This window comes from Schistocerca americana, chromosome 1 (genome assembly GCF_021461395.2).
Source record: "Schistocerca americana isolate TAMUIC-IGC-003095 chromosome 1, iqSchAmer2.1, whole genome shotgun sequence".
NCBI lineage: Eukaryota > Metazoa > Arthropoda > Insecta > Orthoptera > Acrididae > Schistocerca > Schistocerca americana.
In genome coordinates, this window is record NC_060119.1 from 853,650,064 (window position 1) to 853,669,400 (window position 19,337).

The following is a 19,337-nucleotide window of genomic DNA, read 5'->3' on the forward strand; positions in this document are numbered from 1 at the left end:
GATTTTCGAAAGAATGGAAAAGAGTAAGCGACAGGACGAACTGTGTCAATCCGTGTGAAGTGACCAGGTGGCACTGTCGGAAGTACACTGCGAAATGAAAGTTGTCTAGGTCTGAATCAGAGTCTGTAGAACAGTTTTATCTATTCGTAAATGGGTGGTGCTTTGGGTGTTTAGCTTAACTGGTTACGTAAGCGGATACACTTGTGCCTTTAAAATATCCTGTTGCCAACAATACCATGATTACTGTGAACAACAAGTTGACTGATGGTAATTCATTCGATACATTTCTAGTATAAGGGGTGTCACTTTGAAAATTATCCTGTGTTGTTAAGGAAGAAAATTAAGAGTGATTAAAATATAACGTTCCTGTCGACAGCCCACATGACTGAAATCTCGGCAGGATTTTCATTTCACAAAAACTGGTGGTATCCCTAAATTTACGCCGGCCGCGGTGGCCGAGCGGTTCTAAGCGCTTCAGTTTGGAACCGCGCGACCGCTACGGTCGCAGGTTCGAATCCTACCTCGGGCGTGGATGTGTGTGATGTCCTTAGGTTAGTTAGGTTTCAGTAGTTGTAAGTTCTAGGGGACTGATGACCTCAGATGTTAAGTCCCATAGTCCTCAGAGCAATTTGAACCATTTTGAGCTAAAATTTACGTAAACAGAAAGCATTTGCAGGCCTTCCGCTACCAGAAAACAATTGCCAATGATTCCGAAGATAACCTAATACAGACAGCCAACTGGAGAAAGAATTTTCACTCAATTTACTTGCAGTTGTGGCTGCATGCAGTTCACTTCTGCAACGTAGCCGTTAATGTGCCCAACTGTCAACAGAAATCACTTGACCAAAAGAAAATACAATTGTACTTCGTACACAAAGTGCACTGCAATTAAAGTGTATCGAGGTATTTAGAATACAAGGAGTGTGTTAAGCTATACCGTGATTTTTTTATTTGTCATTCCTCTCATTTTCCTGTGTAAGATTTTGTTGATATATTACCAAACAACTGAGAGCCTCAAACATACGTGTGCAGAACGAACACGGCATGCCATACTTATAAGAGGGTAGTCTATTGCAAGGAAAATATTGTGAAAATAAGTATGGTGATATATTATATTCTATTATAGACATACATAAATAATATCTCGGAATGTCAGCATCCACAGAAATTTATACGCGGTGTTTGTGTGTTGGGAAAAGAACTGGGGGGGGGGGGGGGGGGACTCTAAAATTGATATAAATGTGATACGAATGAATCCGTCAGTTTCGAGACGTGTTATGCGACAAGACATACACAATTTTATAGGTGACACAAAAAAACTTATTATATCCCAGAGAAATGATGGGCAACCATTGTGTGTATGAGAATTCTGTAATGAATAAAAGCTCCGTATCCCAGATTCCATCAGAAGGAGGCAAGTGCTCCACGTTATTGCTGCTCCTTTGCGGACGTCCATGAATGTGAGTCAGGTATGAAAGGTGAGAGTACTAACCATGAAAAAGCTTAAGCATAATAATTCGTTAACAAGCCATAGACTACGGAATGTGTAACACTAAGGGGTATTCTGCTCACACTTAATGCAGATAAACCCAGGGCCTCACAAAAGAGTGCATTTTGTTTTCTTTTAAGTATCGACCATTTGCGTCTGTTGTGAAAGCTTCCAGTGATAGTAAAGGAAAATCTCTCATTCCTCTTTCCACTATTTATCAAATCCAAGCGTGATTTATCATATCTTATTAAATATATTTAAGTTACCGGTAATAAAAACATTTTTACTTAAAAACATATTTAATCACTGTGTACTTCAAGCTTTTCGGAGATCTTCTGCTGTTACTGTAAACAACTTGGGATATAAAGGACTATAGTGATTTACTTAAGAAGTAGAACCCTGTTCATAGAAACCTAGTAACAATGATATTTTCTTCCATCACCTCTACTATAACATTCCACTCTACACCATCAGCCATTATCACTGCATTTCAAAGCCTTGAAAGGAGCTGCGACTTATTCTGAGGTCACTTATCATTAAGGAAAAAGTGTCTGATGTGCAGAAGTGTGTAATAAGGATTATATGTGCTGTCCCTCTACAGTCTCTTGTAGACTTTTCTTCACAATACATTTATTTCCTTAAGAACTTTGTTGTCAAGGACCAACCAGTATGAAAACAGCAGTAACATGTTTCTTAATGTGTAATAACAGAGAGAGAGTAGTGTGTGCTGTTCTCTATTGTGTGTTTCTGTACTCTTTATCATCCATGCTTCACTTTTGTACAAGCACAGTCTCCACAAAATTATCTTCAGAAAAGACATACTAATACTTAAATTTGTATTCAGTGTTAACAAATTTCCCCTTTTTTTGGATGTTTTGATTGCTGTAGCCAGTCAGTGTTTTATGTCCTCTCAACTTGGGCCACCATCAGTTACTTTGCTGCCCAAATAGCAAAGCTCGTCTACAACTTTCAGTGTCTCATTTTCGAACCTGATTTCTTCAACATCACCAAACGTGCTTGTACTACATTAACTTACCCTTGTTTTACTTTTTTGGTGCTCATTTTATAATCCATCTACAAGTGAGTTGTTGCCTTTCCCTTATTTTATGTATTGCTCCTTCCAGGAATTTCTATTATTATTCAACTATAAATCACTGTAAGCATGTGGGGGGATTGGCAGGGTGGGGAAGGAGGGTGGAGGGAACAGAGGGAATAAACTACAGCAACTTAAGACATCATGTAAATGACCAGCATGTTGCCTAGTTTTTTTCAGTGGGAAAGTGTACCATAAATTCAAAATTAACTTCTTCGCACAACACAGCAAGAAATAAAGCAATTATGACCTACAGAACTTCCAGATAACTATAACCAGAACACTGTAGCAATACTATCAGAATTAATCAATATTTATCTTTCACTTTGAAACCTTACCATTGATATACACATCCACGCACATCCTCAAACTTTACGATTCATGGTGAAAGGTAGTGAATATAATATGACAATACAAGCTGAAGATCTTGGATTTTGGAGTTTTATGATAACAAACAATGTTCTACAACCTAATGGTGTTGGAAAATAATGAAACAAAAGCCATGTCGATACAGGATTGTAAATAAATAAATAATTACCACTAAGAATCACATTAGAAACAATATACAAAACAGAATACTCAGAAACAAATATGTAAATGAACAACAGATAAGTAAGATGAAGTAAAGGTAACTACAGTATCATACAGAAAGGTGAAACAGAAATCAGATTATACATAATGGTTAACTAAAATATGAGCCACACAAACACTTGGCACAGAATCAAAGTAGAGACGGGCGTTGAGAAATGAAAGGTATAGAAAGCGCAACGCAGATTATGTAATTGAATGACGGTTTACACAAACTAGATGCATCGAATCTGTGTGTGTGCGTGTTTTTTTCACAGACTGCCAAACTTGCCAAATAGCTGAGAAGCTACAAACGGTTTTATTTATAACACGTCACCACTATACAGTAAACTGGAAAAAAAACCTGCCGTTACAAATGATGTAATCTTCATGGAGGAAGAGTTATACATGATTGAACAAGTCAGGCGTTAAAGTTCAGTAGAAGTAGGCCTAAACCTCTATATGACAGACTACAGAAAACTCTTTGAACACGCAAATGGTTTTAAAACCGTTATAACGACTCACATTGCACTTTATAATATTAAAATTTGAACAATGTAGTAAATTCGGATCAATCGTGTAGTGTGATAAATCTCATTAATGAGAATTTTTTATTGTTAGCAATTTCCACAGCGTTGAAATTCGTTAGTAACAAACATCTACACATGTAAAAAACAAGAGGGAGGTGTCAACAGATGACATGAGGTCGATTTTCAAAATTATTTATTGATGGCAATATGAATAATCTTGATATATCAACTTTACGCACAATCATCAGATTCTTGCATAATTGTAACGCAAAGAAAAGGTTGGTTACGAAATTTGATGTGGCTCAGTTTGTTCCGCATGCGAGATCTGTTTGTCCACCTGTCACATCAGTTGGTTCCAAAACCACGGCTGTTGACTCGGAAACACGCGGAAATGACAGAACTTCCGAGCAGCAAATTTCTGTTTCCACAGTTGGTAATATATTTTTTGTTTGCTCCGCCACCTTTAGGTTATGGGAACAATCTAGCTGTTTAATTTATACCAATACTTCCCTACATAAGCACTAGTTTTAAATAAATTCACCTAAACATCAACACTAGTATTTACCTAAATCATCCATTCCAGATCTGTGATGGGGACGGCGATCACGCGGCTTTCAGTTGTATTCAGGCAGTAAGCTAATAACACCCACTTCTCGATTGTTTTTGTACCATACACAAAAAGTCACAAATCGCAAAGTTCACCGAAATCACGATACTTGTGCTTCTCTGTGAGCACAAATATTGCGCTGTGCAGTTTGCACACAATCAAGATTGCCAACGTTTGCGAATGTACACCACTGTGTCAAGTGTCAAATCAACTTATGGTGTAAAGTGTTTGGTGCTAGTAAACTTATCATTGAACTTTTGACGAGCAGCGAGTCTTCCAGCACGTAGTAAATATTACCTGACGCGGTGTTACAACAGATGTACGTGACTATGAAAAGAATTTGAAAGCATGTACACACGTTTCACATACGGGAAGTTTCAGAATGTTAAATTCCACAAGTTGAGGCAAATGTGCGGGTGATTATAAACATAAACTGCAAATAACCTCAAATTAGCGTATTATGAACACTACCATCTCATGTTACTGTTATTCTACTCTTGCGGCATGCGATAACTACCGATACGCCATAGCATATGACATGACACTCTCCACTAGGGAAAAAAAAAAAAAAAAAAAAAAAAAAAAAAAAACCTTGTCGAAATAAGTTGCGTCGAGCAATTGCTATGCTCTTATTATTGGCACAGTTACTAATGTTTTGGAGGCTACAAAATGAAATCGCACATTTTGCTTAGAAAGAGGATGATAGTGCAATTATGTAACTGACTTTAATTTAGGATTTTCAAAATGAACTTAAATATAAATTTACACTTACAGGAAAAGCGATGGTAGATCTACATCATGCCACCCTCCCAGAAGGTAAACTAGGAAGTGCTTCAAAGGCAGTACAGAAAGTGACATATTCTTGTGTGTGTGTGTTTTAACTTCAATTTCTCATGTAACTTTTTTTAAATTCTACAGCACCATAAAATTTGATGAGAGTTGTTAAATCCAGTGAGATTCACAACTTATTTTCATTCATTACATCTCACAATCTTGCCCCTCTGCCAGGCGTAGTATTTATTTATTTATTTATTTTAATCACTTCCTCCACTCTTTTTATGATTGAGTCCAGTGTGAACCTAAGACATGTCACCAAGATTTATAAGTGCATTTCACCATCACATAATAATACTATTTATCTATGTAATCGTTCATACCATTTCATTCTGTAGTCTGCAGTGCTATTTTCGATTCCTTGTCAATTATGTTCTATGCAGATAGCATTTGATTTATTTATTTGTTCATACAGGGATTGTCTCACAATGATATAGCAGTGATCATCACAGTACAATGAAAAATAAATGACTGGAAATATACATAGGATATATACATATGTTTATATGAGGATAGGACAGGTGGTCAGCTGTGGCCTTGCTGAATGAAGCTGCCTCAGTCGGTTAGTCTACTTTACACACCATTTGCATCAGATAACTTACAAGATAAGTACTGCATCACTGCACACAGTAAGGGCACACACACTCATGTTTGTTTAAAATGTCTTATTGGTCTTAGCCCCTAGCATGCTTGTTTGTTGGAATATAAACCTTTGAGAGAAATGCATATATGAACAATAAAACAAGATGTAAGAGCTTTCTGACCATACCACTTTATCTATGATTTTTACATACACTCACTTCTAACACTCAGGCTGTACAGAATAATCGTTTGAAAAGAACTTGTGTCATAAACCATACTACACACCAACTACTTGTTTTTATTTTATTATCAATAAAAGGTTGCAGGCGTTTTGATTCAGCCCATATTCAATTGTACAGAATCCTAACAGTCAATAAAATCATAGGTTTTGTAGCTTGGTCCATTTGAATAAAATTATGGGTGTATGACTATGTCAAATGTGTTAAAACTACCTATATTTTGGCTGTTTTTGCATGCATCCTACATCAGAATGACAATTTGAGTGTGATGGTTACTGCTTTCTACATGTACATCCATACTCTCCAAACCACCATGGAGTTCAGGGCAGAGAGTACCTCCCATCATACCAGTTATTAGGGCTTTATCACTTTCCATTCAGATGATTTAAACACCTCTATGCAGGCTTGATCCTTAAGGGAGCAACATGTAGGGGGTTGTAGTAAATTCCGTGACTCATCACTTAAGCTTAGTTCTAGAAACTTTCCAAGTAGGCTTTTGCAGGGTAGTTCGTGTCTACCTTCCAGAGTCTGCCAGTTCACTTCTTTTAGCATCCCTGTGTGTCTCTCCCATGGTTTGAACAAACCTGTGACCATTTCTGCTTCCTGCTTCCCCTTCTTGTTAGTCCTATTTGGTGTGTATCCCACACACGAGCAATATTCTAGGATGGGTCGCAAAAGTGTATTGTATGTGATCTCCTTTGTGGACTGATGATGTTTCCCTAGTATTCTAGCAGTGAAACATAGTCTGCCTTCTGCTTTTCCTGTGACTGAGCCTATATGATCATTCCATTTCACATTTCCTCAAATTGTTACACCCTGATATTTGCAGGAGTTGGCCAATTCTGTTACTACTCATTGATATTGCAGTATAGGATGCTACAGTTTTACACTTTCTGAACTGCACACCTTTAAATTTCTAAACATTTAGAGCAAGTTGCCATTCTTTGCTCTACTTTGAAATCTTATCAAGATCTGATAATATTTGTGCAGCATTTTTGAAACAGTATTTCATTATAACTAACTGCATAATCTGTGAAAAGTCTGAAGTTACTATTAAGATTGACTGCAGACTCATTAATATACAACTTGAAAAGGAAGGGTCCCAACACACGCTCCTGGGGCACACCTAAAGTTACTTTCACGTCTGTCAATGACACTCTGTTCAAGATAACATGCAGTGTCCTCCCCACTAAGGAATCCTCTATCCAGTCACAAATCTCACCTGATACATCACGTGATTGTACTATTAATAACACGTGTACTGGCAAGTGAGTCAAATGCTTGCACTACCTGACTGTCTTGATCCATGACTTTCAAGATGTCTTGCGAGGAAAGTAAAAGTTGGATTCCATGTGATCGATGCTGCTGGAACCTATGTCCATTGGCATGGAGGAAATGATTTTGTTTGAAATACCTCAATACATTTGTGCTCAGAATAAGTTGCTACATATTACCTGAAAATGCCTGGGCTTCCTGGCATACTATATTGCGACTGGGTGATAGGATTAAGGGGAAGGGATGTAAGATCCTTACTGTCGAGAATACACGGTATTAATTTTTATTGGTTGTCATCAACGAACATGATGGAATCTGCCAATGTGACTTTATGCTGCTTAGTAAGGAATAGTCACACTGATGAAAGCAGCTTGTAACAATAGCTGATACATTGGTAGTTCATCACAAATGATGCAGACACACATTTGGAAAATTTTTATTGATACTAACAGTTAATCTCCCTTAGTGCATACAGTGTATTTCTGCTTCAAGTTCATTGGTTTATTTGTCTTGATTTCAGCCTCATCTAATTTTTATTGTTTGGATTATTATTAGTATTTCTTCCATCATTTATAGTTACATGTATAGCTACAGCTACATTCTGCAAGCTGTTCCAATCGTGACTGGTTCGTGGTAAGAATGATTGCTGATGAGCCTCCTTGTGGCCTCTAATATTTCTGATTTCATCTTCATTGTCTTTTTGAGAGATGTGACTAGGAGGAAGCAATATACTGATTTACTCTTCTAGGAATGTATAGTCTAGGACTTTTTTAACAGTAAAGCACACCATGTTGCAGAACACTGTTCTTTAGTGTCTGTCACTGGAGTTGGCTGAGCATCTCCATGACACACTTTTTTTTTTAACAAATGGACATGTAATGAAATGCGCTGCTCTTCTTTGGATCTTTCCTATTTCTGCTCTCAATCTGTGATTAGGATTCCAGCCTGTTACAGGTCCCAGACTGATGAGCAGTGTTCAAGTTTTGGTCGAACAAGGGTTTTGTAAGCTATCTCCTTTGTTGATGGATCACATTTCCTGAGGATCATTCCAATGAATCTTTCTGGCATCTGCCCTACCTGTATTTTATCAAAGTAACCGCTTCCAGTCATCATTCTGTAGCCATATAGTCATACCGTAATGGGTATATCCGTATATGTATACACATATGTTACATTTGTTTACATTGAGGGTCAACTGCCACCTTCTGCAGCAAACATCAAGGATCCTCTGCAGGCCTTCCTGCATTTTCCTGCAATTTTCTAGCCATGTGACTTCTATGTATACAACAATCAAACAATGGAAAATCCAGGATAGAATGTAACAATGCCAGAGGAGGGAAGTCTGCAGTGACTGCAGACGTGTGTGCAAGATGCGTTTGTGTGAGTATGTGTGCGTGTGTGTCTACTGCTGACAAAGGCCTTAATGGCCGAAAGCTATAATAGTATGAATCTTTTTGTTGTGCCTATCGTGACTCGGCATCTCCGCTATGTATACAACAGTGTCATGTGCAAAAAGCCTCATGGAACTTCAAACATTGTCTACTAGGTCTTTTATATTTATTATGAAAAGTAAAGGTTCTATAATACTCACTTGGGCTATGCCCAAAGGTGACTTTTTCCACCTGACAATTTCTCTTTCTTGAGAATGAGATGCCATGTTATGTTCTCTAGAAACTCTTCAGTCCAGTCATACCATTGGTCTGATATTCTGTATGCACTTATTTTGTTCACTAAGCAGCAGTGTGCCTTCTAGAAGTTGAGAAACATGGCAACTTGGGTGTTTATATCTACTCCTTTCTGGATGTTGTGGATGGACAGAACAAGTTGGGTTTTACAAATCGTTGCTTTCAGAACTCATGTTGATTCCTACAGAAGACATACTCAGTCTCCAGGAATTTCATAATACATGAGCATAAAACCTGTTTCAGAATTCTACAGTGGACCAACGTCAGAGATACAGGCCTATAGTTTAGTGTGTCTGTTCAGTGACCCTTTTTGTAAGTGGGAATGATGTGCTTTTTTCCAGTCATGAGGAGCTCTTCGTTCCTCCAGAGACCTACAGTACACTGTTGCTAGAACAGGTGCAAGTTCTTTTGCATGGTTTATGTTGGTATCTCTTCAGATCCAGTGGCCTTTTTCGGTTAATAGCTTCAGTTGATTTTCTGTTCCGAAGTTACTTATTTCAATATCTGTCGTTTGTCATTTATGCAATGATTTAAAGGAGAATCACAGTGTGTTCCTATTCTGTGGAACAGTTTTAGGAAAGGACATTTAGGATTTTGGCCTTTTCTATGTCATTTTCTGCTTCATTGCCATTATGATTATGGTCACAGACTGTTTGGACCATTTATTGATTTAAAATAATACCAAAACTTCTTAGGATTTTCTGTAAAGTCAGTATACAGAATTTTACTTTCAAGTTCATCGAATGCCTCATGCATGGCTCTTCTTATGCTAATTTTGGCTTCATTTGGCTTTTGTCTGTGTGTGAAGCTTTGCCTACATTTAAATTTGCAGTGAAGCTCTCATTACTTCCGTAGCATCTTTCTAATGCGTAAGCAAAGAGAAATACACTGCAAATTTAAATGAAGTCATCAATATTAGCTGATTTGCTTTGTTTATTTATCCAAGGATCGTTGCACAATGATATAGGATTTGTCATAATAATATGGTGAAAATAAATACCACAAAATATACATACACACACAATATATAAATATGCTTATACAATGACAGGAAAGGTGGTTGGCCATGGAGTTGAAGGAACAATCTATCTTGGCATTTGCCTGAAATATATAAGAGAACCATGGAAAACATATATCAGAATAGCTGGATGGACCAATCTACATCCTCCCAAATATGAGGTCAGTGTCTTAACAACTGCACTGCCTCATTCGGTTCATCCCTATTATACAATGTTCTCTGATTTACACAGTTAACTTATACTGTAAAACATAGTTTTGCACTTCATCACTGCATACAGTAAGGATATCCATTGGTGACTCCTGGACCCCAAACATGTTGCTATGCCCTTTGCATCAAGTCCAATCTGTCTGGAAAACTGACTTAGGGCTTCATAACATGCAGCTATTTCCAATGTACATCTTGATGTCCTCCCCTCAGTCCACCTGAAAAACTGAGTCAACATACTCCCAAGATGAGCGAGACATTGAGCTCAAGAGAGTAACACGAAATTACTGTCGTGCACTATTGATATTGGCATCCTATCTTTGTTGACACATGATTGCCTTGTAAAATCATAGGATTGTGATTAAACAGTGGAAACTCCAGGTAGGAATATCAACAGTGTACGAAGAGACAGATTGCTACTTATCATAAAGAAGACACATCAAGTTGCAGACAGGCCTCTCAGGTCAAAGACACCAACCACTTCCTTCACCGACTCTCCACTATCCCCACCCCTTTACCTCCAGGATCCGTACTCCACGCCACCTCCCGATATACCAACATCCCTCATGCCTATGGTCTTATCACTATTGAATACTATCTTTCCCAATGTCCTTCAGACTCCAAACCCACTACCTGATTCGTCATACACGTAACTAACCTTATCCTAACCCCTAGTAATAAAGGCACTTTATAAAAAGGGATAATGTAGACAATTTTAGACCTGTTGATCATTTTGTTTCACATAATTTTCTATCAAATGTGTGTGTGTGTGTGTGTGTGTGTGTGTGTGTGTGTGAGAGAGAGAGAGAGAGAGAGAGAGGGAGAGAGAGAGGGAGAGGGAGAGGGAGAGAGAGAGAGAGAGAGGGAGAGAGAGAGAGAGAGAGAGGGAGAGAGAGAGAGAGAGATGTGTGCTTGCTTGTGTGTGTGTTTTTGTTGCTTTTACTGATGAAGGCTGTGGAGTATCTTTTAATTGTGCCTGTCTGCAGCCTGATGAGTCTTCTTTATGGTAAGTGGCAGTCTGTCTTTTCCTACATTGTTTAGATTGTGATTGCGTATTGTAATGTGACAGGGTGTTGCAGCTATCCCCTTTCGTTATTAACCACTGCCCTGAGTCCTTTAAGTCATCTTTAATTGTGCAGTGTAACTGACTTATGAAGACTGTATCAGCAACCTTTTTAAACAGATATATTTTAGTAATCTTTTTCATCTCTGTGTCAGTTTTGTGCTCAGTTTTATTTCCTGATAGATAATGCTGTTTTGAGTTTTTGTTTGTTTTTCCTTGGTAAATGTTAAGTCCAAACTGGCTCTTGTTCATGATTATGTATGGAACTATTAGTGAGATACTTCCTAATGTTTTTCTTGATTTTCTCTCACTTGGTGCAGTAAGGCTATCCAGTTTTTTTTAAACAGTTCTTTACAATGAGCATGACTACTGCTCCTAGTATTTATTCTAATAACCCTTCGTGTGGTTTAAAATTGAGCCAATGTTTTGTGTCATCAATCCCCAGAAAATAACCCCATAGCTAAGAATTGCGTGTACATATGAAAAGCATCTCTAAAAACAGTTTATAAATTTATCACCTATGCATAATGTGACAGACTTCTATTCCCTCTTTATGCTGAAGTACACACCATTTGTTTCCTTTATGTTCAGTGTTAATTTATTGCAGACTGTTTCATTGTAAACATCCTTGAGGGTTTCATTTATTTTCTCTAAGTAGGAGTTCATGTTTTCAATCAGTGACTATGAAGATGTCATCAGCAAAGAGTAAGAGTCTTTTTCTCCATGTCATATACTGCCTGGGTGGTCTTATGTTACATATTGGAACTTGTCAGGATATGAAATTTATTAAATCTGAGTACGGGAGGGTAATAAATTAGTCAACATTTGAGAGTTTTAGGAGACTGAGCAAAGACATGAACTTGATGTTAGCACTGTAATGCAATACAAAGAATATTGCAAAATGCTGAAGCAAGTAATCCAGAAATCTACGCAGCTTTATTATCAGAAAAAGATATAATTACATCAGGCAACAAAATAAAAACTACATGGGATACAGTCAAGACAGAGACGGGTGGGGCCAGAAGGGAAGAGGAACAGACAACTCTAAAAATAAATGAGACATTGGTAATAAGTGCACATAGTGTTGCAAACCTCTTAAACTAGTACCGTCTGTTACTGACAGCTTGGGGTTATCAGGTTCAGTAAAAAGTGCAATAGAATATCCAAAACCAGTCTCTAAAAATAACTTCAGTAAATTGAAAATGACACTCACTTCTCCCAAAGAAGTGGCATCCATCATAAAAATCCTTAAAATCAAAGTATTGTAGTGGTTATGATAACATATCAACAAAGTTAATCAAAGAGTGTTCATGTGAGTTGAGTTTGATTTTAAGTTATTTGTGTAATCAGTTTCTTGTCAGTTGAACATTCCCAGACTGGCTAAAATATTTTGAAGTTAAGCCTCTTTACAAGAAGGGGTATAAAGACATACTCTCAAACTATCAACCAGTTTTGCCTTTGCAGGATTTTTCAATAATATTTGAAAAGGCTATTTACATGTACAGTGAGACTGTACTGAATTCATTAGATATCAAATTAGAGACTACTGGCATTTTCTGTGATCTGTCAAAAGCCTTTGACTGTGTATGATCTGCCAAAAGCCTTTGACTCTGTGAATCACAGCATTCTCTTAAGTAAATTAGAATATTATTGTGTCACTGGCAGTACTGCAAAATGGTTTGAGTCTTACCTTACTAACAGGAAACAAGGGCTGTTGTTGTGAAGTACCTGTGGAGTAAGCGATCAATCTTCATCTGACTAGGAATTAGATTAGATTAGATTAGATTTACTTTCATTCCAATTGATCTGTAGTGAGGAGGTCCTCCAGGATGTAGAACATGTCAGAAAAACAACAATACATGACAAATATTTACAACTTAAACAAATAAGCTAATGTACCATTCCACAGGTCTCAAGTGGAATGATCGTCATTTTTTAATGAACACTATATGAAAGAATCATTTTACAAATACTAATGCACTGAATTTAAAATAAAAAAGTTTTTATTTATTTATAAGGTAATAAACATGTAATATAACTACTATAATACTTATTTACAGTGAACACATTATTGCACTGAAATGGTGCAGAAGTTAGATTGTACTCACACACACACACACACACACACACACACACACACACACACTTATTTACAATGAGCACATTACTGCACTGAAATTGTGCAGAAGTTATATAGAGAAATTCGTCAATGAAGTAGAAGGAGTTGGCCACCAATAAATCCTTTAGGCTTCTCTTAAACTGAATTTCATCAGTTGTTAAGCTTTTTATGGCTGCTGGCAAGTTATTGAAAATGTGTGTTCCTGAATAATGCACACCTTTTTGTACAAGACTAAGTGACTTTAAATCCTTGTGAAGATTATTCTTATTTCTAGTATTGATTCCATAAATTAAGCTGTTGGTTTTACAAAGTGATATATTTTTAATGACAAATTTCATTAAAGAATAAATATATTGGGAAGCAGTAGTTAGTATCCCTAGTTCCCTAAACAGGCTTCTACAGGATGTTCTTGAGTTCACACCACATATAACTCTTACTGTACGTTTTTGTGCCCGGAAAACTTTAGCCTGGCTTGATGAATTACCCCAAAAAATAATCCCATATGACATTATGGATGAAAGTAAGATAGTATGCCAGCTTTTTCATTTTTATATCCCCCGTGTCTGACACAATTCACATTGCAAATAGAGATTTGTTAAGACGCTTCAGCAGTTCTGAGGTGTGCTTTTCCCAGTTGAATTTATTATCAAGCTGCAATCCCAAGAATTTAACACTGTCCACTTCTTCTATCTGCTTGTCATCATAGGCATATTAATTACATATGGTGTTCCTCAATATTCTGTCTTGGGTCTATTGCTTTTTCTTGTGCACATTAATGACCTCTTGTGTGTTACATTTCCAGATCCTAAGTTTGTTTTGTTTGCAGGTTATACAAACATTGCAATATATAGCAAGTCAAGTACAGATTTAGAAATGGCTGTTAATCAAATTTTTCAATAACATTAATAAATGGTTTAAAGCTAATCCATTGTCATTAAACTTTGAAAAGACCCACTATATGCAGTTCAGAACCTGTAAGATTTTCCTTCCAGCGTGTGTATAACATATGAAGACATGCAGATAGAAGAGGTTGACAGTGTTAAATTTACGGGATTACAACTCGATTATAAATACAGTTGGGAAGACCATGCCATAAAATTGCTGAAGCACCTAAACAAGTCTGGATTTGCAATGTGAATGATGTTAGATTTAGGAGACATAAATATAAAATAACCTGCATAGGTTCATCCTATTATGTTATGTGGAATCATATTCGGGGGTACCTCATCAAACCCAGCAACAGTTTTTAGAGTGGAAAAGCTTGTAATAAGACTCATTTGTGGTGTAAATTCAAGAACATCATGTATAAACCTGTTCAAGAAACTGGGCATTCTAGCCACCGCTTCTCAGTGTATTTATTCCTTAATGAAATTTGTTGCAAATAACATGTCTCTGTTTCCAATAAATACCTCAATACTAGGAATAAGAACAATCCACACAAAGACCTAAAATCACTTACTTTAGTCCATAAAGGGGTCCAATATTCAAGAACACACATTTTCAATAAATTGCCAGCAATCATTAAAAAAGTTTTTGGTGGGGAACTTCTTCTACTCTATAGATGAATATCTTAACACAGACTGTTAGGCCAGCTTAAGTAAAAATGTCTGTAAGGTTTCAAGTTTTGACAGCACTTGGTAACAATAGCAAAATTAGGTATTTTGTGTATGACAAATTTTTTAAAAATGCATAACTACATTTCGTTCTGACAGTGTATTAATTCTATAAATATTAAGAGTTCCCAGTTCACTGTAATGTTTTCACAATCTTGACAGTCTCCTGACAAATGATCAGGGAAGTGAGTACTATAGTCAAATGTTGTATGTTTTGTTTTGTTATGCTTTCTGACTTCTTCCACACCAATGAGAGTCATCTCATTTTTGGGTCTACGGAACAAATGCTGAATCTAATCTAATTGGTAAATGGAAATGAGAGTACGGGATTTTTGGCCGGGAGGCCCCCATCCGGGGAAGTTTGGCCGCCGAGTGCAAGTCTTATTTCAGTCGACACCACATTGGGCAACTCGCATGCTGGTGATGAGGATGAAATGATGATGAGGACAACACAACACTCAGTCCACGAGTGGAGAAAATCTCCAACCTGGCTGGGAATCGAACCCGGGCCCACTTGCATAGGAGGCAAGCACTTTACCATCCAACTAAGCAGGCGGTCATCTAATTGGTATATATTAAGAACAGAATTCAATCAAATACATTACCCTAAGGGACACATTTTTTTCTTATCTGAAAATTGTTTTAGTAATAATTTTACATCAGCAGATGCATGAACAAACTCTACCTCTTGCACCTGTTTTCCAGATAAGATTGGAACCACTCTTTTGTTACTCCCGTTACAGCTAGCGTTTCTAGCCTGTTTAGTAATATTTCATGGGTAACTGTGTCAGAAGTCTTGGCGAAGTCAAGAATATGCCTGCAACACAGTCATCCTCATCAAGAGCCTTAAGTACCATTTTTGTGAACTCTGTAATGGCCAATATTGTATTTCTTCCATTTTGGAAACCAACCTGTACTTTGTTAAAAATTTTGTATTTATTCACCTGACTGATTAGTCTGTCTTTCATGTTTGATTCAACCATTTGTGGAAATGCAGACATCAGTGAAAGTGGCCTGTAGTTTCAGTGCCTTCCGCATTACCTTTCTTTAATAAGCGCATAACTCGTGCGATTTAGGTTCTCTACAAATATACAGAAGTAAAGGGCTCATTTATTATATTTGTTAATGAGGCTTGCTTGCCTTCAGAATTTATGTCTGCTGACTTCTTATTTTTTAATTTCTCTATTACACTTTTGCTGCAATTATTGTGATTCTGCTGCCTTCTCCCCTGCTATGTCTCATCACTCTGCTAATTTTGGTCTGTCTTCATTTCACAATTCTGCTTTTTCATTCATTTTTGCTTTTCTTCATGCCATATACTTTATCTCGTGACTTTATTCAAGTTTACTGACAAATTCTCACCTCTGAATTGCTGTAATTGCAGTTCATGACATTCACAATACAATGTCTCTGAAACACACACTCTATCTGAATCCTATCAGCTAGTGTCTTTGAGTTTTGACAATGACTGGATTAATTCAAGTACCAAACCTTGAACCTTGCATGCCAATATATGGTATATAGATAATGATGTAACAGTCTTCTTTCCTGTTCAGTGTGTGCATGTTACATGGGAAGAACAACTACCTACACTAAAATTCAGGAGCCCAAACTCTGCTGATTTTTCTACAGTAGTCAATTCACTACGTATGTACTGAGTGTTAATTTATGCCTGAACATTCCTTGGAGAGTACAATCTCAGAATTTTAGGAGTAATGCTTTGTTAAATTAAAAGGAAGGTCAGTGTTGGCCGTAATATTGATGTTTTATTGATAGCAGAATCGATTTTCGATCACATAGTGAAGTTAAAAATTTTTACATAGCGATCAGTGAGTAAAAACAAAAAACCACAAATACACCTGAGTATAAACCAATTGTTGGAAAGAACATACCTGTACAAATTAAACTCAGACACTGAGAAGCGATCACAATAACTGAAGCCACTGTTTAAATTCACCTATACAGCAGACCTCGGTGTGACAGGGTCTTGGAATGCCCTCTATGTGGCGTTTGTCACGTGAAGACAACAATTCTTTATTTGCCAAGAGATTACTACAAAATACCAATGTGCACTTGCAAATCATTAATTGAATATTTCAATTTTAAAATTGTACATCTCTGCATCCACAATGTGCTTTTAAAACATTCTGCTTTCATAATTATGATGACTTTTTAATTTATGTATATAAGACACTAATGTGTTCCTGAGGCAGTTAGACTCTGTCTTATCCCAAGTGTACTCAAAATCTAAGGATCTAATAATTACAGGTGATTTCAATGTAGATTTCCTGAATGAAAGCAATGTTAAAGCAGATTTAGAACATCTAGTTGATTCTTATAATCTGATGACAGTAGTAAATTTTCCAACTAGAGTTACCGAGAACTGTCAAAGTCTGATTGACAATATATTTATAAATAAGTCAAGAGTCACCAATATCAGTGTACGTCCAATTCTTCGCCTTTCTGATCATGGAGGTCAGTTGCTTACTTTCACTGGCATCAATCTGTGCAACAGTTCTGAGAATTCTTGGAAATCTTTTAGGATAATAAATGATGAAACCATCAAATATTTCAACAACAGCCTGCAAGAGATAGATTGGAGTCCAGTTTTCAATGAAGCAGATGTGAACAAGAAGTATAATACATTTCTAAATGAATTTATGTCTATTTTTGAAGCCACTTTTCCTAAAACAGTAATTAGAAACAGTCATGTAAACACTGATAAGCTATGGATCACTGCAGGGATAAAAACATCCTGCAGAACAAAGAGGGTGCTATATAATTCCCTCAGAATTTGTAATGATAAAAAAAAGGTCAGCACTACAAACTTTACTGCAGCATCCTAAAGAAGGTAATAAGTAAGTAAAAAAATATGTGCATCAAGTCTAAATAATAAGTCTGACAGCAAAATAAAAACAATTTGGAATGTAATAAAGCGGGAAACTGGCTAAAAAAACAGGGAACAGGACACCAATAGAACTTAAACAAGGTACCAATATTGTAAAGAAACCTGAAATGGTTGCAGCAATCTTCAACAGGCGCTTTTTGTCAGCAGCAGAGAAGACAGGCTGTAAAGGTTCTGTGGATGAGTCATTGGTTCTCCTACAAACTTCTACAGAAAGCTATCAGTAATAGACCCCCACAGGCATCCTCATCTCATGTTACAGTAAAAGAGATTGAAAGAATTATTACCTCATTAAAAAATAAAAAGTCTGTAGGTGTGGACAATATTTCTTGTAAAATATTGAAATGGTGCTATAAATATATAAGTCCAGTCTTATTCAACATATTCAATGCTTCGCTGCAAGAAGGCATTGTCTCTGACAGGCTAAAACTAGCTGAAGTGATACCATTCTTTAAAAAAAGTGAGAAAGACAATGTTACAAATTATCGCCCAATCTCCCTTTTAACTATCTTTTCAAAAATTCTTGAAAAACTGATGCACAGGTTGATTGTCAATCATCTCAGCTTCCACAATATCCTAAAAAAAAGTCAGTTTGGTTTTCGTGCAGGTCTTTGTACAGAACAAGCAATGTTCTCTTTCACCAATCAAGTTCTGGAAGCCACGAACAAAAAGATGTCTCCAGTAGGTATTTTTTGTGACCTCTCTGAAGCCTTTGATTGTGTAAACCATCTAATTCTTTTGAAAAAAGCAGAATATTATGGTTTGGGTGGTGCCACTGGTTCGTGGCTCCAGTCATGCCTAAAGGACTGAAAGCAGACTGTAATGGTGAATGGCACATCTGGAGAACCTGCCTGATCTGAGTGGGGCACAGAAAGTTGTGGTGTGCCACAAGGCTCTGTTTTGGGTCCACTGCTGTTTCTCATCTTCATTAATGATCTCAAGAGTAAATTTACTCTTTTTGCAGATGACACTACAATTCTAATTGATGATTTTACAGACAACAATCTTGAACAAACTACAAATGAAGTTTTCAATGATATAGTAAATTGGTTTTCTTCAAATGGTCTCTCACTCAATACAGATAAAACCCATTATACACTCCTGGAAATGGAAAAAAGAACACATTGACACCGGTTTGTCAGACCCACCATACTTGCTCCGGACACTGCGAGAGGGCTGTACAAGCAATGATCACACGCACGGCACAGCGGACACACCAGGAACCGCGGTGTTGGCCGTCGAATGGCGCTAGCTGCGCAGCATTTGTGCACCGCCGCCGTCAGTGTCAGCCAGTTTGCCGTGGCATACGGAGCTCCATCGCAGTCTTTAACACTGGTAGCATGCCGCGACAGCGTGGACGTGAACCGTATGTGCAGTTGACGGACTTTGAGCGAGGGCGTATAGTGGGCATGCGGGAGGCCGGGTGGACGTACCGCCGAATTGCTCAACACGTGGGGTGTGAGGTCTCCACAGTACATCGATGTTGTCGCCAGTGGTCGACGGAAGGTGCA

The 19,337-nt window shown here is 37.3% G+C and overlaps 1 protein-coding gene and 1 long non-coding RNA gene across 2 annotated transcripts in view; one reads left to right on the plus strand and one right to left on the minus strand.

Annotated features, from left to right (window-relative positions):
* The window catches only part of LOC124613439 (leupaxin), a 482,569-nt gene extending 478,190 nt beyond the window's left edge, over window positions 1-4,379 (minus strand). Inside the window, exon 1 of the mRNA XM_047142165.1 lies at window positions 4,245-4,379. Coding sequence (XP_046998121.1) covers window positions 4,245-4,257 — 13 coding nt within the window. The 5' untranslated portion in view covers window positions 4,258-4,379. The remainder of the gene's footprint in view (window positions 1-4,244) is intronic.
* Window positions 4,380-4,386: 7 nt separating this feature from the next.
* LOC124613488 overlaps window positions 4,387-19,337 on the plus strand; it is a 39,131-nt gene continuing 24,180 nt past the window's right edge. Inside the window, exon 1 of the long non-coding RNA XR_006979637.1 lies at window positions 4,387-4,605. This is a non-coding gene — a long non-coding RNA (uncharacterized LOC124613488). The remainder of the gene's footprint in view (window positions 4,606-19,337) is intronic.